The 18810-nt window shown below is 52.1% G+C and overlaps 2 protein-coding genes across 17 annotated transcripts in view; one reads left to right on the plus strand and one right to left on the minus strand.

Moving 5' to 3' along the window:
• The window catches only part of ZNF740 (zinc finger protein 740), a 46488-nt gene that overhangs the window by 22406 nt on the left and 5272 nt on the right, over nucleotides 1-18810 (minus strand). For 3 of the 16 annotated variants that reach the window (XR_009565560.2, XR_011377773.1, XR_011377772.1), the window contains exon 7: nucleotides 17260-17319. The exons of 5 other annotated variants lie outside the window; for them this stretch is intronic. Coding sequence is in view for 4 of the 11 variants with exons in the window: in XM_060306533.2 (XP_060162516.1) it covers nucleotides 17932-18021 (90 nt within the window). In the remaining 7 variants the exon portion in view is untranslated. 8 more of the 16 variants (XR_009565556.2, XR_009565558.2, XR_009565562.2 and 5 more) reach the window with 7 other exon arrangements.
• ITGB7 (integrin subunit beta 7) lies at nucleotides 4510-14014 on the plus strand. The gene is made up of 14 exons (XM_030866876.2): nucleotides 4510-4818; nucleotides 7125-7326; nucleotides 7416-7586; nucleotides 8498-8739; nucleotides 9319-9477; nucleotides 9789-9884; nucleotides 10025-10114; nucleotides 11154-11306; nucleotides 11600-11793; nucleotides 12147-12370; nucleotides 12619-12838; nucleotides 12972-13180; nucleotides 13496-13656; nucleotides 13934-14014. Exons 1-14 carry the CDS (start codon nucleotides 4618-4620, stop codon nucleotides 14012-14014), a joined length of 2403 nt encoding a protein of 800 aa, XP_030722736.1. The 5' UTR covers nucleotides 4510-4617.

The following is an 18810-nucleotide window of genomic DNA, read 5'->3' on the forward strand; positions in this document are numbered from 1 at the left end:
TCCAGATCCCTGTATCATCAACTCCCTTGGCCCAATTTCACCCTTATCTGCTCCACCTTCTCCTAGGTCAGTCACCCCCACCAGCCCCAAGTCTCCCCCACCCTGGGGCGTGTCACTTCCTCCTCTGCAGCCTCCCAGATCAGTACACAAAGGCTGCTGCTACCACCGGAGGGAGGAAGGGCTGCTCCGCACGCACCTGTGAGTACCAGGGCAGCAGCTCTCCTGCCTCCTCTCCTACCCGCCCAGGCCCCACCTGGTCCTAACCTCCTGGGAAGAGGGCTCTGACCTGAAGACACCCAGGGTTCAGCTGAGTCTTGAGAAAGGCTCTGAAGACCTCTCTGCATTCCCAAGATCTCCTGTTCCTGTTTCCTCCTCCAGTCTCACAAGCCCTCCCTCCCCCCACCCATCCCTCTTGTGTTGGTTTCCCAAGAGTGGGACTGGAGAGAGAAAAAGGAGGTAGGGGATGCATGAGTGCTATCATTTGCTTGCCGGCTATGTGTTACGGATTATGACGAGGTAAGTTTCTCCCAATATTACTCCCCAGCTGCCATCCCTGCTGCCTGATGCCTTGTGCTCGGCTCGGGCCTCCTCCCGGTTGGTACCTTGGCCACAGATCCCACACTCCTGGAAGACTGTGGCTCAGCGGCTCAGTTCTGTCCCCTCCTTGTGACACTGAGTGGGCAGCAGAGGGTTCCTCCTGACTTGGGAGATCTGGATGGGTTGGGGAGATGCTCTCTTTCTCAGCTGCTCAGGGGGCAGTGGGGTATGTATTGGAGTCAGAATTAAGTCCAGGAGGATGGATAACCCCAGAGGGAGAGAAGCGAAGATACAGGAAGGCCAGAAGGAAAGAGAAAGGGGATCAGATAGAGCCCATTGGGGCTGGTGGGGAGAAGGCACAACTTTCCATGAAGATGGTGCCCGGGTTGGAGGGGAGGAAAGCAGCAAACAAAGCGGGAGGCCTGGCCTGTGTCAGTCCCTGCTCTGCTGTAGTTCGCTGGGGGACCTTGGGCAAGTCACTCACCACTCTGGGATTCAGGTTTCCATCTGTAAAAAGAGGGGGTTGAAATAGAAGATTCTGCCATTCTACGGTTAGGATCAGAGTGGGAAAGGAAGTAAAACAAAGAACTGTGAAGAAGTGGAGAAGAGAAAAGTAGCTGCAAGATGGAATCAGATCTCTGACTAGGAAGGGGAGACAGAGAAAGGGAGAGACAGATTAAGAGAAGCAGGTGGCAGGTCACGTATCCTGGGGAGGGGAGAAGGGGGTTGGGGGGGGAGTCCAAGGGCCCCCTTTAGGGGAGATGAGTGACTCCTTTGAACTCTCTGGGACTTTCTTATCCTGGGGGACAGTGTGGCCCGGAGCCCCACCTGTGAGAGATGAGTCAAAACTGGGCTGCAGCATCCCCAGCCTCGCCGACCACAGGCGTGCAGAGCCAACAAGGCTGAGGTTACGCTGAGGCTGAGCCCTGGGCTAGCCTCTCACAGGAGGGTGGAGGCTCTGTTAAATATATATCTACTACGCCTGAGGTCACAGGTGGTGGGGAGCAAGACGGGGGAGGTCAGCAACTTGGCACCACACCCCTTCGCCACAGCCCGTGCAGATCATCTGGTACCAAGTCTGGGCCCAGGCTGAGAAGGATGCAGATGCTTCCCGACAAGGAGTTAGCTGGCCTTTCAAATGCACTGTCGATGGGGACGTGAGCGGGCACAGCCCTTCAGGAGCTCATGTCAGTTATGTTGGCACTACTCATCAGCATTACAAATGATACCTATTTATTAACCCTACAAATCCTCTTCCAGGGGTTTATCCTACAACATGCACACGTAAAATGATAAATCCATGAATTTTCACTGCAGCGTTGTTTATAATAGTGAACAATTAGAAACAACATAAATTCCCATTACAAGAGACTAAATACAACATGACATATCCATGCGATGGAAATCTATATAGCTGTAAAAATGAACAAGGGAGTTCTTTATTTTCTTGGGTTGCAGGAACTCCAAGAAAACTAGTCCAACCAAGTAAGATGCAAAACTGGGTGTAAAGTATTCTAGCATTTGTTGAATTCTATTGTTTGATTCTATCATTTGAAGAGTATATATGTGTTCATGTTAGTCTGTATATACACTAAAAGTCTCTAGAAAGATTATAGGCAACAAAAGATAATAATAAATGATGGTTATTTATTTGAAGTTAAGTGTGGAAACTGGGGTGGATGGGGGATAGGAGTGGGAGATTTCTATCATCTTAACTTTTTGGTTTTTTAAATTGTGGGAAAATACACATCAAATTTATAATTTTAACCATTTTAGGTTACAATTCAGGGGCATTAAGTACATTCACAGTGTTGTGCAACCGTAACCGCTATCTAGTTCCAGAACTTTTTCTTCACTCCAAAAGGAAACTGCCCATTAAGCAGTCACTCCCCATCCGCCCCTCCTCCCCAACCCCTGGCAACCACTAGGCTACTTTCTGTCTCTATGGAGTTGTCTAGGCGGGCTATTTCATATCAATGGAGTTGTACAATATGTGGTTGTTCATGACTGCCTTTGTTCATTTAACATAATGTTTTCAAGGTTCATCAACGCTGTAGCATGTATCAGTCCTTCATTCCTTTTTATGGCCAAATAATATTTCATTGTATGGATATACCACATTTTATTCATCCATTGATCAGGTGATGGGCATTTGGGTTGTTTCTACCTTTTAGCTACTGTGAATGGTACTGCGATGAACAGTATTGCACAAGTTTGTGTTTGTTTAAACACCCGTCTTCAATTCTTTTAGGGATATCCTTAGGGGTGGAATTGTCAAGTGCTAGGGTGATTCTGTGTTTTAACTTCTTGAAGAATCAACAAACTGTCTTCCACAGTTGTACCGTTTTACATTCCCACCAATAACGTATGAAGGCTCCATTTTCTCCACGTCCTCAACACTTATTTTCTATTTTTTTTTATTACAGCCATTCTAGTGGGTGTGAAGTGGTATCTCGTGGTTTTGATTTGCATTCCCCTGATGACTAATCGTTTTGAGCATCTTTTTATCTGTGGTTAGTCACTTGTCTATCTTCTTTAAAGAAACATCGAAGTCCTTTGCACATTTTAAAACTGGGTTGTTTTTCTCTTTGTTGTTGTTAGAGTTCTTTAATACATTCTGAACACTTAACAGATATGTGATTTGAAAATATTTTCTCCCATCCTGTGGCCTGTCTTATCACTCTCTTGATAGCGTCCTTTAATGCATAAAAGTTTTAAATTTTGATGAAGTCCAATTTATCTATTTTTTCCTTCATTGCTTGTGCTTTTGATGTCATAGCTAAGAATCCATTGTCAAGTCCAAAATCATGATGATTTATCCCTATATTTTCTTCTAAGAGTTTCATAGTTTTAAGAACTTATACTTAGGTCTTTGGTCCATTTTCAGTTAATTTTTGTATATGTTGTGAGGTAGGAGTCCAACTTCATTCTCTTACATGTGGATATCCAGTCTTCCCAGTACCATTTGTTGAAGACTATTCTTTCTGTATTGAATGGTTTGGCATCTTTGTTGAAAATCAACTGACCATAAGGGATGGATTTATTTCTGAACTCTCAGTTCTATTCCATTGATCTATTTGCCTATCCTTATGCCAACACCACACTGTCTTGATTATTGGGGCTTTGTAGTATGTTTTCAAAGTGAGAAGTGTGAGTCCTCCGACTTTGTTCTTTTTCAAGATTGTTTTGGCTATTCATGCAATTCCATGTGAATTTTAGAATTTTAGGATTTTCCATTTCTATAAAAACGGCCATTGGGATTTAACTTTTTGACTTTTGAAGCATGGTAATAAATTGCCTATTCAAATTTTTAACCTAGATCCCCTTTGTGCAATGTACAGGAAAGAGAAATTTTTATCAAACCTGGCCTTCCTTCCTCCATTATCCCAGACCTTTAGACAGTTCTTCTTATGGTCTAATCTTTATTCCTCTTGCTACCATGTCAGTTAATTACAGCTGACTTTTCCTGCCTCTTGCACGTACTCCCTCATCTGCTCCAGCTTCATTTCCTCTCATTCCTAATCCCTGACTTTTCCCCCTTATTTAGAGCCCCTGACCCTCTTCCTTTAGAATCCAAGGTTATGAAAGCTAGAAGGGCTGTCAGATTATTTTTTCAACTCCCTTACTTTACAGTTGTGGAAACTAAGGCTCAGAGAGAAAATCTGACTTGACACCAGCCAGTGAGTGACTGAGGCAGGACCAGACTTGGTCTGTTTCCTGTTTGGTTCTCTTTCCACTATGGCTTGGAATCTTGGTAAACAGACCTGCGTGCAGACCTTAGTGCCTCCAGGTCCACTCTCCAGACTCTTAGTTAGGCTATTTTGCCCACTCTAGCCTCATGAAGTCTGCATGCAGGAGGGTTGGGTCTTTTCCAAGGCTCCTACCCTACCCTGGGATCTGCCCCTTCCTGCCATTTTGAAGAAACTGCTGAATCCACAGGGGGAAGTGAAACTATGGGGACAGATAAAGAGTTGGGGTAGAGTTTTGAGAGGGACGACCACAGGCTAAGTTTAGAGGGCTGAGAGCTTGGGGGCCCTCGCTGAGGACCCACATGTCCCCCTTTATATCCTATTACAGACCATGGTGGCTTTGTCAATGGTCCTTGTTTTCCTGCTGGCCCTGAGCAGAGGTGAAAGTGAACTGGACGTCAAGATCTCATCCCCACAGGAGACCACCGAATGGGGGGATCCTGGGCTGTCCCTACCAGGGTCCTGCCAGCCAGCTCCCTCCTGTCAAAAGTGCATCCTCTCACACCCGAGCTGTGCGTGGTGCAAGCAACTGGTAAAGATGGGCCTGTGGCCTTTGAACCAAGTGTATGTGTGTGTACAGCCTGGACACACGAGTGTGATTGTGTGGGTACGTGTGTGACTTTCTGGGTGCACTCTGTAGTTCTGTGTGTGACTGAGTTTGTGCACATAGGACTCCTGTCTGTGATCGTGTGTGTGTGTGTGTGTGTGTGTGTGTGTGCATACACGTGCACTCGAGGTTCCTGCGCATGTATGTTTATGTCTGTATCTATGTATTTGTGTATATGTGGAGAAGACTTGTGACCATAAATTTGGAGGAAGCAAATGTTCCTGCTGGAACTCACGCTTGTGTCTAGGGAGAGGGATCTTTTGTGGGTGTACATGTGAGAACGTGTATTTGTCAGCTTGGGCTGTCATAGCAAAATACCACAGACTAGGGGGCTTAAGCAACAGAAATTTATTTCTCACAGTTCTGGAGGATGTGAAATCCAAGATCAAGGTGGTAGCTGATTCAGTTCCTGGTGATAACTCTCTTTCTGACTTGCAGATGGGCTGCGGACAAGCTCTCTGGTGTCTCTTCTTATAGGGATCTAATCCCATCATGAGGGTTCTACCCTCATGACCTCATCTAACCCTAATTCCTTCTCAAAGGCCCCATCTCCAAATATCATCATGTTGGGGGTCAGTCCACTGCAGAAAGTATGTGACTGGGTCTCTGGATCTGTGTTGGGGGGGGGGCATGTTCCTAGGTATGTAGCAGCCTGTGACTGGGAGGGTAGCAAGGAAGGAGCTGGAAGCCTGTGGGCTTTGGGGGAAAGGCTTGAGCTACCTAAGTGACAAGAAGGATGCTGGGGAGAGGGTGTCTCCCTGGCTGGTCAAACAAGACTGTTTTTTTTTTTTTTTTTTTTAATTTTTTGGGAAACTTTAATTAATTAATTTATTTTTGGCCATGCAATGCATGTGGGATCTTAGCTCCCCGACCAGGGATCAAACCAGTGCCACCCCCCTCCATTGGAAGCAGGGAGTCTTGACCACCAGGGAAGTCCCAGGCTGTTCTTTTTTTTTTTTCGGTACGCGGGCCTCTCACTGTTGTGGCCTCTCGCACAGGCTCCGGACGCGCAGGCTCAGCGGCCATGGCTCATGGGCCCAGTCGCTCCGCGGCATGTGGGATCTTCCCGGACCGGGGCACAAACCCGTGTCCCCTGCATCGGCAGGCCAGGCGGACTGTCAACCACTGTGCCACCAAGGAAGCCCCAGGCTGTTCTTTTGTTTATGCCTTAAAGAGACAGGGCTCATGGTGTAGCAGAGCACGAGGGGCGCCTGAACTGGAGAGTGGGGAAGAACTGTCTCTCTCACAGGAAGATGGAGAGTTAGATGAGATAAGAAATGAGGGCACAGTCACTAGGAGGCCGAGCTACAAAACTGAGTGGGTCCAGGGGAAAGGCACATAGTGAATCTGGGAGGCCGGGAAGGGGAAGACTCAGAGTCAGTGGGAGGCAGAGGCCAGAGGTGCCAGGCAGGGACTCTTGGGACAGCTGGGTATATGTCTGTCTCCTCCAATCCCCCGACCAGAGGCTGGCACCCGGCTCAGCTGAGAAGCCACTCTAACCATTTCCTTCCCCTGTGGCTTCCCAGCCAGTGCCAGGGGTACCAGACACATTGAGGGGGAGCGGGGGGTTCTCTCCTGTCCCTATCCTTCCCCTTCCCAGGGACTGTGGGTCTTAGTCTGACCCCCTTCCCATTTTGGCCTGAGCATTCAGGGGAGGTTGGACTAGGAGGTCAGGCTCCTCCTTTTTTAATGGCAGTGAGGTCCCTGAGATCTCAACAGGAAGTCTGTGGCACTGGGGGAGTGGAGAGGTAGGGTGTCTGGGGAAAGGGGGCATCCAGATAAGGGTAGGAAAAGGAGCGGTGCTGTAGGAAGTGGGGTCTGACAAGGAAGAAAGGACGGCGTTCAAGGGTAGCTGTGGGGGCTTCCCTGGTGGCGCAGTGGTTGAGAGTCCGCCTGCCGATGCAGGGGACATGGGTTCGTGCCTCGGTCCGTGAAGATCCCACATGCCGCGGAGCGGCTAGGCCCGTGAGCCATGGACGCTGAGCCTGTGCGTCCGGAGCCTGTTGCTCCGCAACGGGAGAGGCCACAACAGTGAGAGGCCCGCGTACCGCAAAAAACAAACAAACAAAAAAAAGGGTAGCTGTGGAAGGGAGGGGAGGGAATCGGGGGCGCCCAGAGAGTTGCCTGACAGGGGAGGGCTTGGAAGTGGCCGGGATGCCAGGGTGGTTCTGGGAGCAGGGCTGAGGGGTCCAGGGGACTAGGGTCCCGACGCGCTTCCCCTTGCGGCGCAGAACTTCACGGCGTCCGGGGAGGCGGAGGTGCGGCGCTGTGCCCTTCGAGAGGAGCTGCTGGCCCGGGGCTGCCCCCCGGAGGAGCTGGAGGAGCCCCGCGGCCGGCAGGAGGTGCTGCAGGACGAGCCGCTCAGCCAGGGCACCCGCGGCGAGGGGGCCACCCAGCTGGCACCACAGCGGGTCCGGGTCACGCTGCGGCCAGGTGAGTTAGGGGGTGGTGGGCCGCCGGGCCCGGGGCTGGGCTGGGATTCCACCGCGCCCCACCGACCTCCCCACTACCTCCACCCCCAGGAGAGCCCCAGCAGCTCCGGGTCCGCTTCCTTCGAGCCGAGGGATACCCTGTGGACCTGTACTACCTTATGGACCTGAGCTACTCCATGAAGGACGACCTGGAGCGCGTGCGCCAGCTTGGGCACGCGCTGCTGGTGAGGTTGCAGGAAGTCACCCACTCCGTGCGCATTGGTGAGCCCAGCGGAGCCCTGCCCCGCACCTGCCTGCCCTCTGCCTCTAACCAACCGCCACCCTAGCTTCTGCCAATGTCTAGGGCACACAAGGGCCCCACCTGCTCTCTCCCGTTTTTTTGTTTTTTTCAAGAAAGTCAGGCAAGGGTTTACTTAAGTGAAAGTATGCTCTCAAGGGAAGAGCAGGGAGACTCAGGTGAGTAGCTGCCCTGAGTTTTTTTTGCCAGCCGGTCATGTGGGGCATAGAAATGAAGGGGCAGAATATTCACTGTGCCCTCTCCCGGTTTTTAATGGACCTGGCCAGGCCACGGGTTCCTGACATCTCTCCCCAAAGACATCTATCTTCTAGGTCAGAGCTAGAGGGGGTTTGAGAGACTGTCCAATAGGACCCCTCATTTTACTGGAAGGGTAACTGAGGCCTTCAGTTTGGAGAGACTGTGTTCAGACAGCTCCCAGGGTCAGACAGTGCCCTAGACGCACCCACCTGGACACTGCCCTGGTGCCACTTCTCAGGCCCGTGTCTCCTGGACAAGGTCTAAATGCCATTATCCCTGCTGTACATTCTGCATTCTGCACTCATCCCTCTCCTGTTCTAGATCCCCTCCTTCATCTTATGCTGCTGCTACACCGCACACCCGTCCATTCTTCCCCAGCTTTAACCAACCCCCTGCCTGCCCACTGCTGTGCCCTCATCTCTATCCTCCACTTCCCTGAACATGTGCTCTCACCCCTTTGCCCCTGCTGGGTCCTGGGTCCCGGCCCTCTCCCATCACCTCCGCTATGACTGTCCCCCCCGCCCCCCACTTCCCAGGGACTCCCCTCCTGAGTCCTCAGCAGTGCCCCCCCCCCACGTCCTGCATCCTGTTGCTGTCCAGTGACTTCTGCCACTGTCTTCATGACTCCTCCTCCCAGGCTTTGGTTCCTTCGTGGACAAAATGGTGCTGCCCTTCGTGAGCACAGTGCCCTCCAAGCTTCGCCACCCCTGCCCCACCCGACTGGAGCGCTGCCAGCCGCCCTTTAGCTTTCACCATGTGCTACCCCTCACCCGGGATGCTAAGGCCTTCGAACGGGAGGTGGGACGCCAGAGCGTGTCCGGCAACCTGGACTCGCCTGAAGGTGGCTTTGATGCCATTCTGCAGGCTGCCCTCTGCCAGGTGAGGGGGCGGGGAAGGGCCCTGAGTCTGAAGGGCTGCTTGGGGCCAAGATGGCCACCAATGGTTATGCAGTTCACAATTCTAGGGGGTGGTCTTTGTATTATAGTCTCTGTAGTTTGCATATCTATTTTGACAATTTGCTGGTGGATTGGAGTAAAATGTCTTGAGGAAGAGGCATGTTTTCCTTTTTTTTTTTTTGATGTGGACTGTTTTTAAAGTCTTTTTTGAATTTGTTACAATATTGCTTCTGCTTTATGTTTTGGTTTTTTTGGCCACGAGGCATGTGGGATCTTAGCTCCCCAACCAGGGATGGAACCTGCACCCCCCTGCACTGGAAGGCAAAGTCTTAACCACTGGAGCGCCAGGGAAGTCCCGAGGCGTGTTTTTCTAATTCACAAGACGGCCTCCACTAGCAGCAACCCTGTTTGAAGGGCTGGGGAGAAGCAGGGAGCTGGAGACAGGGGGCTGGACAAACTGACCAGAACAGGGCTGGCCAAATCCTTGCTCCTAGAGCAGGCAGGGGTGGCTCAAGGGCCATCCATGCCCAAGTGCACAGCCTACCCCCCAACCCCACTCCAGGAGCAGATTGGCTGGAGAAATGTGTCCCGGCTACTGGTGTTCACTTCAGATGACACATTCCACACAGCTGGGGATGGCAAGTTAGGTGGCATTTTCATGCCCAGCGACGGGCACTGCCACTTGGACAGCAATGGCCTCTACAGTCGCAGCCCAGAGTTTGTGAGTTGCCACCCTCACCTGCCCCGCTCCAGCAGAGCCACACCTCCTCTCCTCCCAGGAACCCACCCTCCAGCCTCACTGTCCTTACGGGTGATGACCACCCTGCCATCTTCCCCAGAAGTTCCTCCTCTCCACGTCCCCCCACTGCTCAGACAAACCCAAGTCACTCCACTCCCTGGCCCTTCCCTCCTCCTTGCCAAGCCTCCAGGGCTCTTCTAGCTGGTGGAACCCTGGATTTCCTGGGTTGAGGGTACCTTGCGTGTTGTGAGGGGGACTTGGGGTGCTCACCTTGTCCTGACTCCCTGCTCCAGGACTACCCCTCCGTGGGTCAGGTAGCCCAGGCCCTCTCTGCGGCAAACATCCAGCCCATCTTTGCTGTCACCGGTGCCACACTGCCTGTCTACCAGGTGAGAGTTGTCTGAATGCCAAACCCTCCCACTCCCAGCCTTTCTCACTTCCCTCACAGGCCCATTCTCCTTCCAGACCCCCAGAAGCTTATTTCCCTAGAGCTGTGACCCACCATTTCCCTCAACTCCTCACGCTGCAGGAGCTGAGTAAGCTGATTCCCAAGTCCGCAGTGGGGGAGCTGAGTGAGGACTCCAGCAATGTGGTACAGCTCATCATGGATGCTTATAATGTGAGGGGCCAGCGTGGGGGCAGGGGGAGGGGGAGGGTGGGCACTGGGGAAAGATGGAAAGGGACCCTTAGGTGGGGTGGCGGAACTAAAAGGGGATGGTCACTTTTTGTGTAACACTCCACAGCTCCTACCTACAGTCTGCATGTGGCTGTCATTAATAGCTCATTCACTCAGTCAGTCTTGCATTCATAAACCTTAAGTGCCTGATTTGTGCAGAGCATGGAGCCCTGCTCTGGGCAAGGAAGGGAATTAACATTGATTGAGCTTTTATTTCATGCCAAGCACTGTCCCGAGTACACACACTGTTTGCTGTCTTATTTATCCCACTAAAACCCCTGCTTGGAAACTAGTGTTCCAATTTTATCGATGGGGATACAGACACAGGGAGGCTAAGTGACTTGCCCAAGGTCACAGAGATAACAGATGGAACGGCTGGCACTTGTCCCCCAGTCAGTCTGTACATAAAGAATGTGACATCTGGAGACTGCCTTCACTAAGCTTATAAATAATTCGGAGATACTCTTCACAGGAACCATAGAATTTTACAGGTAGAAGGAACCATAAAAATTGGTTTCTTGGGTTTAGGTCTTATCTCTGCAACTAGACTGTAGCCTTCTTGATAAGACGGACCATGTTCCAAACCCATGGCAAGAAAATCTGAGACAATATCAAATTTCCCAGGACAAACTCAATTGAAAGAATCTGCCCTTTAGACCTTGTATGCACACCGGTTATGTGTCCTGATCTGGGGTTTGAAAAACACAGCCACTGCATGTTTACAGTGCTGGCCAGCCCGGCCCCCAGCAGGCCTTCGCTGCAGCTGCACTGAAATGCTGCGTTAGAAGCCTCTGGATTCTGTGTTCTCACTCAAGGTTATCACGGGTCCTTCCTGCAGAAACTCCTCCTGACTGGGCAGAATGGAAGGAGTGCCCAGGTGGGCTGAGGGCAGGCTTCTGGCAGGATTTGGAACAGCTGGAGAGGGCATGAGGTGGGGTTGGAATCCTGCCTTCACATGGTTACTCTCTCTCCCTTTCCACAGAGCCTATCATCCACTGTGACCCTTGAACATGAACGCTCTCTACTCCCTCCTGGGGTCCACATCTCTTACGATTCTCAGTGTGGGAGTCCTGAGAAGAGACAGGATGAGGCTGGTGACAGGGGCCAATGCAACCACGTCCGAATCAACCAGACAGTGAGAAGGAAGGGCGTGGGGGTGGGAGTGGGAAATTGAGCAGGCAGGGAGAGACGGAGGACAGGCCCAGGAAGCAAAGCAAAAAGCACGGGGTGGCCTTCCACCCATCCTTTCTGAGGCGCTTTAACGAGCAGCCTGCTCAGGAGTGTTTCTAGGAGGTGGGTGTTAGCACGACCCTATCCCTTCATTTACTAGGAAGTAGGGCTCTGGATGACCAGTGTGTTTGGTGTGTGCCCGTGCACATACAGGAGTGCACGTGATCTTAGTTTGATTTCCGCCTGCCCTGTCCTCAGGTGAATTTTTTGGTTACTCTCCAAGCTACCCACTGCCTCCCAGAGCCCCATCTGCTGAGGTTCCGAGCCCGCGGCTTCTCAGAAGAGCTGACTGTGGAGTTGCATACACTGTGTGACTGTAACTGCAGTGACACCCAGCTCCAGGCTCCTCACTGCAGTGACGGCAAGGGGCACCTACAATGCGGGGTGTGCAGGTGAGGGCCTCCTGCTTCCCTTCACCTATATGGCTCCCCTGTATTCCTCCTCCCTTGCCTTCCCTCCTCCCACTGGCGTCTCTAGACATCTTTTTCTTAGACATCCCAAGACTCCACCCTGATTTTCACCTCCTGAAGCTTCTCAGAAATGCCAAACCCTCCCCTCCACCAGAACCACCCCCCCCGACCCCCTCTATACTCCTTGGTGCTCCATTATATTCTGGCCTCCTGTCAGCCGCTGGCGGCTCTCCAACTATCTTGAGATCTTGGGTTTAGAGGATTCTGGGAAAGGCAGGTCAAGGCATGGTCAAAATCTATGACTCCCCTTTCCCTCCCCTGCCTTCCCCTCCCAGCTGTGTCCCTGGCCACCTGGGTCGACTCTGTGAGTGCTCTGAGGCTGAGCTGTCCTCCTTGGATCTGGAATCTGGGTGCCGAGCCCCCAATGGCACAGGGCCCCTGTGCAGTGGGAGGGGACGGTGCCAGTGTGGACGCTGCACCTGCAGTGGACAGAGCTCTGGACGTCTGTGCGAATGTGATGATGCCAGCTGTGAGCGACATGAGGGAATCCTCTGTGGAGGTACCTGGAGACTTTGGGGAGAAGGACGGGGTCAGAGTGGCTTCCCCAAGGGTGTTCGGGCTGTGGGAACTTCTCTGCACTAAGGGGAGGAATCAAAGATTCTGGTGTAGGGGTTGGAGGGTACCCGGCACGCTTGTGAGGGAACTGGATGCACAGGAACAGGTCAGCTCTAGGCAGCCTGTGGCGGCACGTGATGTCCAATGCCTGTGGGGAGTATGACTGTCACCCTGCGCGTGGCTCTGCCTCAGGCTTTGGCCGCTGCCAATGTGGAGTGTGTCACTGTCACGCCAATCGCACGGGCAGAGCATGCGAATGCAGCGGGGACACAGACAACTGTGTCAGTCCCGAGGGAGGGCTGTGCAACGGGCATGGATACTGCAACTGCAACCGCTGCCAGTGCTTGGATGGCTATTACGGTGCCCTATGTGATCAGTGCTCAGGCTGCAAGACGCCATGCGAGAGACACAGGTGAGCCCTCAGGCCTTGCACCTTGGGAACAGGGGCACAGGGCTCCTTGAGCCCCTCCCACCCACCTGCTCTTTCTGCATGTGGTTTGGGTGACATCTGTCCAGCTGGTAACTTACTGGCACCCGCTGGACAGGGACTGCGCGGAGTGTGGCGCCTTTGGGACTGGTCCTCTGGCCGTGAATTGCAGCCTGGCGTGTGCCCATGCCAACGTGACTCTGGCTTTGGCCCCTATCCTGGATGATGGCTGGTGCAAAGAGAGGACCCACGACAACCAGCTCTTCTTCTTCCTGGCAGAGGATGAAGCCGGAGGCAGGGTCATGCTGAGAGTGAGACCCCCAGAAAGTAAGTGGGCAGGGATGCTGTGGACATGCCAGATGGGGCCCTGGAAGTTTAATGGGTAGGGCCTCAGAACTCTGGAGGTAAAGACAATGGGAAGTCAGGCTGGGGGTTGAAGCGGAGCTAATGAATCCAGGCAGAAGTGCAGGTGCTGGACCAAACGGACAAGGCTAAGGCCCTGAGCACTGGGATAACCTTGGACCCTGTGGAGGTTCCCTTTGTTTTCAATGACAGGCAGGTCTGGGGAGGCTGGATGAGGCTGGACACGCTGTGGGTAACTGGTGATCAATTCCTAGGCCCTCTCTTGTTTCTTTCCCATAGAGGGGTCAGACCACACCCAAATCATCGTGCTGGGCTGTGTGGGGGGCATCGTGGTCGTGGGACTGGGACTGGTCCTGGCTTATCGGCTCTCAGTGGAAATCTACGACCGCCGAGAATACAGCCGTTTTGAAAAGGAGCAGCAGCAGCTCCACTGGAAGCAGGTGAGGCTGCCCGCTACCCCACTGGGTGGGGTTTTCCTTGCTTCCCCTGGTTAGGTGGGCTTTGCTTTCTGCCTCACCGTCGCACCCTCCACCCTGACTCGTTCTACTTAGCCGCCCCGCTGCTGGCCTACCCCCCTCTGTGGGCTTACTCTGGTTCCTCTGCTAATTCCCATCAGCTCCTGGGGTCCTCCTGCCCAAGTTCTAGGCTGGCCTCTTAGTACTAGATAAAATCGGAGTCCTGGGACTTTTCCTCATCACTTCCGACTTCTTTCCCCAGGACAACAATCCTCTCTACAAGAGCGCCATCACGACTACTGTCAACCCCCGCTTTCAAGAGGCAGAAGGCGCCCCTCTCTGAAGTGGGGAGGGACACTCACTGCAGGGCTCTTCTCTGGCGTGGAGGGAATTGGGGCATGGGGTCTCTCAGTCAGCAGCTTGGTAGGGGGCTAATCCACTGCTGAGTGGTCACCCATACTTCATTCTTAGAGTGACACCCGAGAGGGGACTACCTTCTGTGGCAACCTTGCTTCCCTACCTCAGAAGTGGGGGCTACCCCCCACGTATACAATAAAGAGTCTTACCTCAGAGCACACGTGTCAGTTTGCTTTACCCCAAGGCGAGAGCAGGCTGTAGAGCCTGGGCCTCAGGAAGGCTCTTGTGCATTCCTCCTCCTGCCACCTGAGGGCAAGGAGAGGTTCTCAAACTTAAAGTGCAGAGCAGACTGCACGATATGGGTTGCCTGGGGAGAAGCAGCAGTGGGCTGGGGTGGGCTACTGAATCCTCAAGTAATGCTGACGTAGGAGGCCTAGAGACCATGCTTGGAGAACCGCTGCCTTTGCTGGTGTCTGGCCTCATTCTGTCCTGCTGTGCATGTTTTTTTTTTCCTTATTCTGAACTGATATCCTCTATTTATTCTACTTGTTGCTCTCTGCAAAGGGGAGCTTACAGGGTGCTGGAAGTCGTGGGGTGGTTGGTTACACTTGGTGGAAAAAAAGAAAACTACTTCGGCCCCAGTGAAAAAGCTTCTCCCAAGGATATTCTTCCCAAAGAGGAGATAGTATGTACAAAAGCCCCATTTTCTTTTTATTTAAATATCCTAAATATATCACGAAGGAACATACACTGCACTTTAATGGTAAAAAGATACAAGTTTATAACATTTTATAAAAACTACCATTTAAAAGTGATCTTGTTCATTTGATATTCCCCTCCCCCAATAGCAAAATAAGTATATTAAAAAAAAAAAAAAGAGGATGGAGAGGAAAGGTAGGGTAGGAGGGATTAAGATAAAAGCCCCAGGGCCACATAGAGGCAAAGAACATCTGGGGAGAGGGTTAAAAGTTGTGGCGGACTCCACACCTCATTTAACCCTCCAATGTCAAGCCATGGGGGCACAATCAGTAGCTAAGTGATGACAAGAGGCTATTGGGGGGGGGGTGGACGGAAAAGACTTGGGGTGCTGGGAAGGGCAGGGCTGGTGGGACCTGGTACAGGAGCCCACCTAGGAACTGGCGCTACTCTTTCCCAGGTCCCTGAATCCCATGTCCTGGTCTCTGAGAGCCGGCCCTACCTCCCTCTCCCTTCACTCCAGACACACCTGAGGCGGCTTTCCAGTGCTAGACCCCACCCAGCAGTGGGGTGGAACATTGGGCCCAGGAGCCTTTGCAGCGGTCTTGGTCTGTGATTTCCCTGGGGTGTAAGTGGGACTCCTGGGCTCCCTGGGCGCTAAATCGCTCCTTTGGACTCTCAGCTCCTCTCTCCTCACACATCCATGGCCCCAGAACAACAGCACCTGGACAACTGAGCTAACCACCTGCTCCTGTGTTTCCCCTCACCCAGTCCTCGGCAGGGGTGGTTCTGGTATGGCTCTTTGCACATTCGCTTAGAAGTTCCCTCTCTCCCACTCACCCAGGCAGGAAGCCAAGGTCTGCAAAGGGCCAGGGCACATCCGGACCTAAACACACATTCGCACACTCAGGGGCACAGATCACTCGTGTGATTCTCTCCACACATACCCCAACTCACCCCAACCATAAACAGATTAGCCGCAGGTGACAGGAAGCAAAGCCTCCCACTTTCAAAAGCGCGTTTGGAAGGACAGAATTTTCTAAATGTATCCTAGACAAATCCCAGCCCCCAGCAGAGCCCTCTAACAGGGAGGGGGCTGGCTCACATGCAGAAAGATGCCCTACTTGCAGGGACCAAGGGCAGGTCCAAGGACTCGCGGTCTAGTTTCTGGACCACATTAAATGGGAGTGCCAGCACAGAACTAGAAGAGCACAGGTAGCAAACACATTCCCCAGCGTCTCCCCCACAGGATCTCAGATGCTGTCAGGGAAGATCTAAAGGGTGTCACGCCTCCTTTCTTTTTCCCTGAAATCCTCACACCTCAGAGGTATGGAGACCCCCGCCCCGCCATTTCCTCCAGAATAGGTAACAGCCAGGAGTCTGCTGCTGCTACTGCCTACATTTTTCTGGGAAATGAAATCACTTCCTGGAGATTGCCATCTCAGATCCCCACTGACAGCTTGGTCAGGTTCACCAAGTCAAGTCTCCATGATTCTTCCATAATTACTCACCCCTCCTCCCCACAGGTCAGGGCAGGCCACAACCTGGGAGTCAACCAAACCCCAGAACCTCCCATAAGGATCCTTTCCTTAGCAGGAAGAGGGTTTTTATTTCACTTTAGAAAATTCATATTCACAAGCCCTGATTTGGGTTAGAAACATCCTAACCACCAGTCTGTGGAATCAATCTTAAAAAACCCCTCCAAAACAAAGCCCTCCAGTCCCCCAAGTTGAGTTCTTCTCTTGGGACCTCAAGCACCCTTCAGATTTGCTGGGGTGGGGAGGTGGTCAGGAGAGGCTGCTTTACGCTCATCCTCCCCTGAGCTGAGGGCTAGAGGAGGATTTGGCTCAATAATATGCCATCTCCAAGCATACAAAAACACTCACATACCACACACACACCCACACACCCACACCCCGCACTCCCGATCGCTTTTTGGGGGGTGGACAGGGTGGTGGGCTCGGAGCAGAGAGGAGCAAAGAGTACAGTTAAGAGTAAAACCTACGTTAGGTTTCCTCCTCAGTTTTTTCTCCGCAGCATCCCCACGCCCTGCAGTTCTTGGTTGGGTAGGGACGGCCATCAAGAAGGAAGCCAAGACCTTGTTCTTTGGGACTGAAGGCCAGACCCCCATCTCCTCTACCTGAATACAGTGATAGGACTTGGGCAGGGAGAAGAGCTCACACTGCCCAACAGTCATGTCAGGGGACACCAAATTCCTTTCGTTTCTTCAACAGCTGTTACCCAACTTGGGGCTAGTCTTGGGTTGCTCCTAAGAGGGCACAAGGAGAGAGATCCCACTTTGACATCCATGACTTCCTGCTCAACATCTGTCTGGCTTAGGAGTCAATATCAGCGAGGTAGCCAAAAACTATCTCCAAGACCAACTGCCCAAAGAGAGAAAGGAAAGGGGCCACTCTCACCCAAGTTTCCTCCAGAAGGCACTTGAGCTGACCCCATTAGGTACCAGTGTGGCATGGGCCATTACAACAGCCATGGCCACAACTCTTGCTCTTCCCCGAAGGAAATGAGAGGTACCTGTCCACTCTTCTTGGATCCAGCCCTTGTCTGCTCCTGTCACTGTTCTTCCTTTTGTCCCTACAGTGTATAAGGAGACCAAAGTAAGCTCAGCTGCCATCCCTGATCCTATTCTCCTTCAAACAGGAGATGAGGTACAGGGCTGTGGAACATTGAGGATCAACTGCAACTAAAAACTCAATTTTGGGGGAGGGCTGGACCAGCCACAGTCCCTACTTTGACCAGGACTCTATACCTCCGTATTACCTGTTTCCACAGTGCACCTGCTGAAATCGTTTTTGGATAAACAAAAACAAGAACAGAACAAACAAATCCCTCTCCCCGATCTTTTCCACTTCAGCTGCCAGCTGGAGTCCAAGGTTGTGGGAGCCACACTTCAGTCTTGGTCCTGTACCTTTAGTCCCCACCTAAGACCTCAGACAAGGGTCCAGGGACTAGCTTCCCTACCCAGGAATGCTGAAGGAACTTCCCCGAGATACTCATAGTCTCAGATTATTTACAGAGCTGAAGCTCTGGGGCCTGCTGTCCCCGATGCACTCTTCTGGTCTCCTGGGTCCACTCCTCCAGGAGGGGGACAGGTACAGACGGGGTGGTGGTGGGACCATCAGACCAGAGGGGTGCGCTCTTCGGTAGAATCTTCTGATCACTCCCACCACCCGGGGCCCCTTGCGCCTATAGAGAAAACTGCCCGTCGGAAGTCTTGGACTGGCACCCTTGGCACATCCGTTTGTGTCTGAGTAATCGATCTGTCCGAGAAAAACACTGAGAAGAAAGGGAGGGTTAAGTGCCTGAGAGGAGAAACTCAGTTACTATTGGCTAGAGCTGCCTTCCCCACACAGGAGAGGCACACATCCCATTCTACACCCCCTTGGCACGTACACAGACGGCATGAGTGCACAGTGGTTAAGAACGCAAGCTCCGAAGTCTCAATTCTGGCCTAGAGCTTAGTAGCCGTGTGGCCGTGGGCGAGTTATCTAACAGCCCTGAATCTGTACACTCATCTGTAAAATGGGCTAAAGGTGCCTACTCACAGAGTGGCTGCTTCGTTTATCACATATTTATTGTGTATCTATCTCAAGGCAGGTACAGTTCTTGGGGCTGAGGACAGAGTGGAGAACCAGAGGGACAAGGTCTCTGCCTCCTGGAGCTTTCATTCTAGTGTTCTGCAGATTCAACCTAAGAGCACGGAGCAAAGCCTGAGACCCAGCAAAGCATCCAGGAAGTGTTAGTTGTTATCGTTTCTCATCTCTTGTTCTTGTCTTATTTTGGTCCTGGCTCTTACATTCTCTACAGATCAGATATTGACCTCCCAGGGCAGAGATTTTATCTCTTCCTCCAAAGTGCACCTGCTCTGAAGTTCGATTCAGTTTGTCTCTTGTCCCGGATCTGCTGTGTCCTTGGGAAACTCAACCTCTCTAAATCTCAATTTCCCCATGGGTGAAATCAGGACAACACAGCTTCCTCACGGAGTTAATGTGAAGGTTAAACAAAGTAATGTCAGATATGCTCTCACAATGCCTAGCACAGAGTAAGTATCCAAGAAATGCTATT

Source organism: Globicephala melas, chromosome 10, assembly GCF_963455315.2.
Source record: "Globicephala melas chromosome 10, mGloMel1.2, whole genome shotgun sequence".
NCBI classification, from domain to species: Eukaryota; Metazoa; Chordata; class Mammalia; order Artiodactyla; family Delphinidae; genus Globicephala; species Globicephala melas.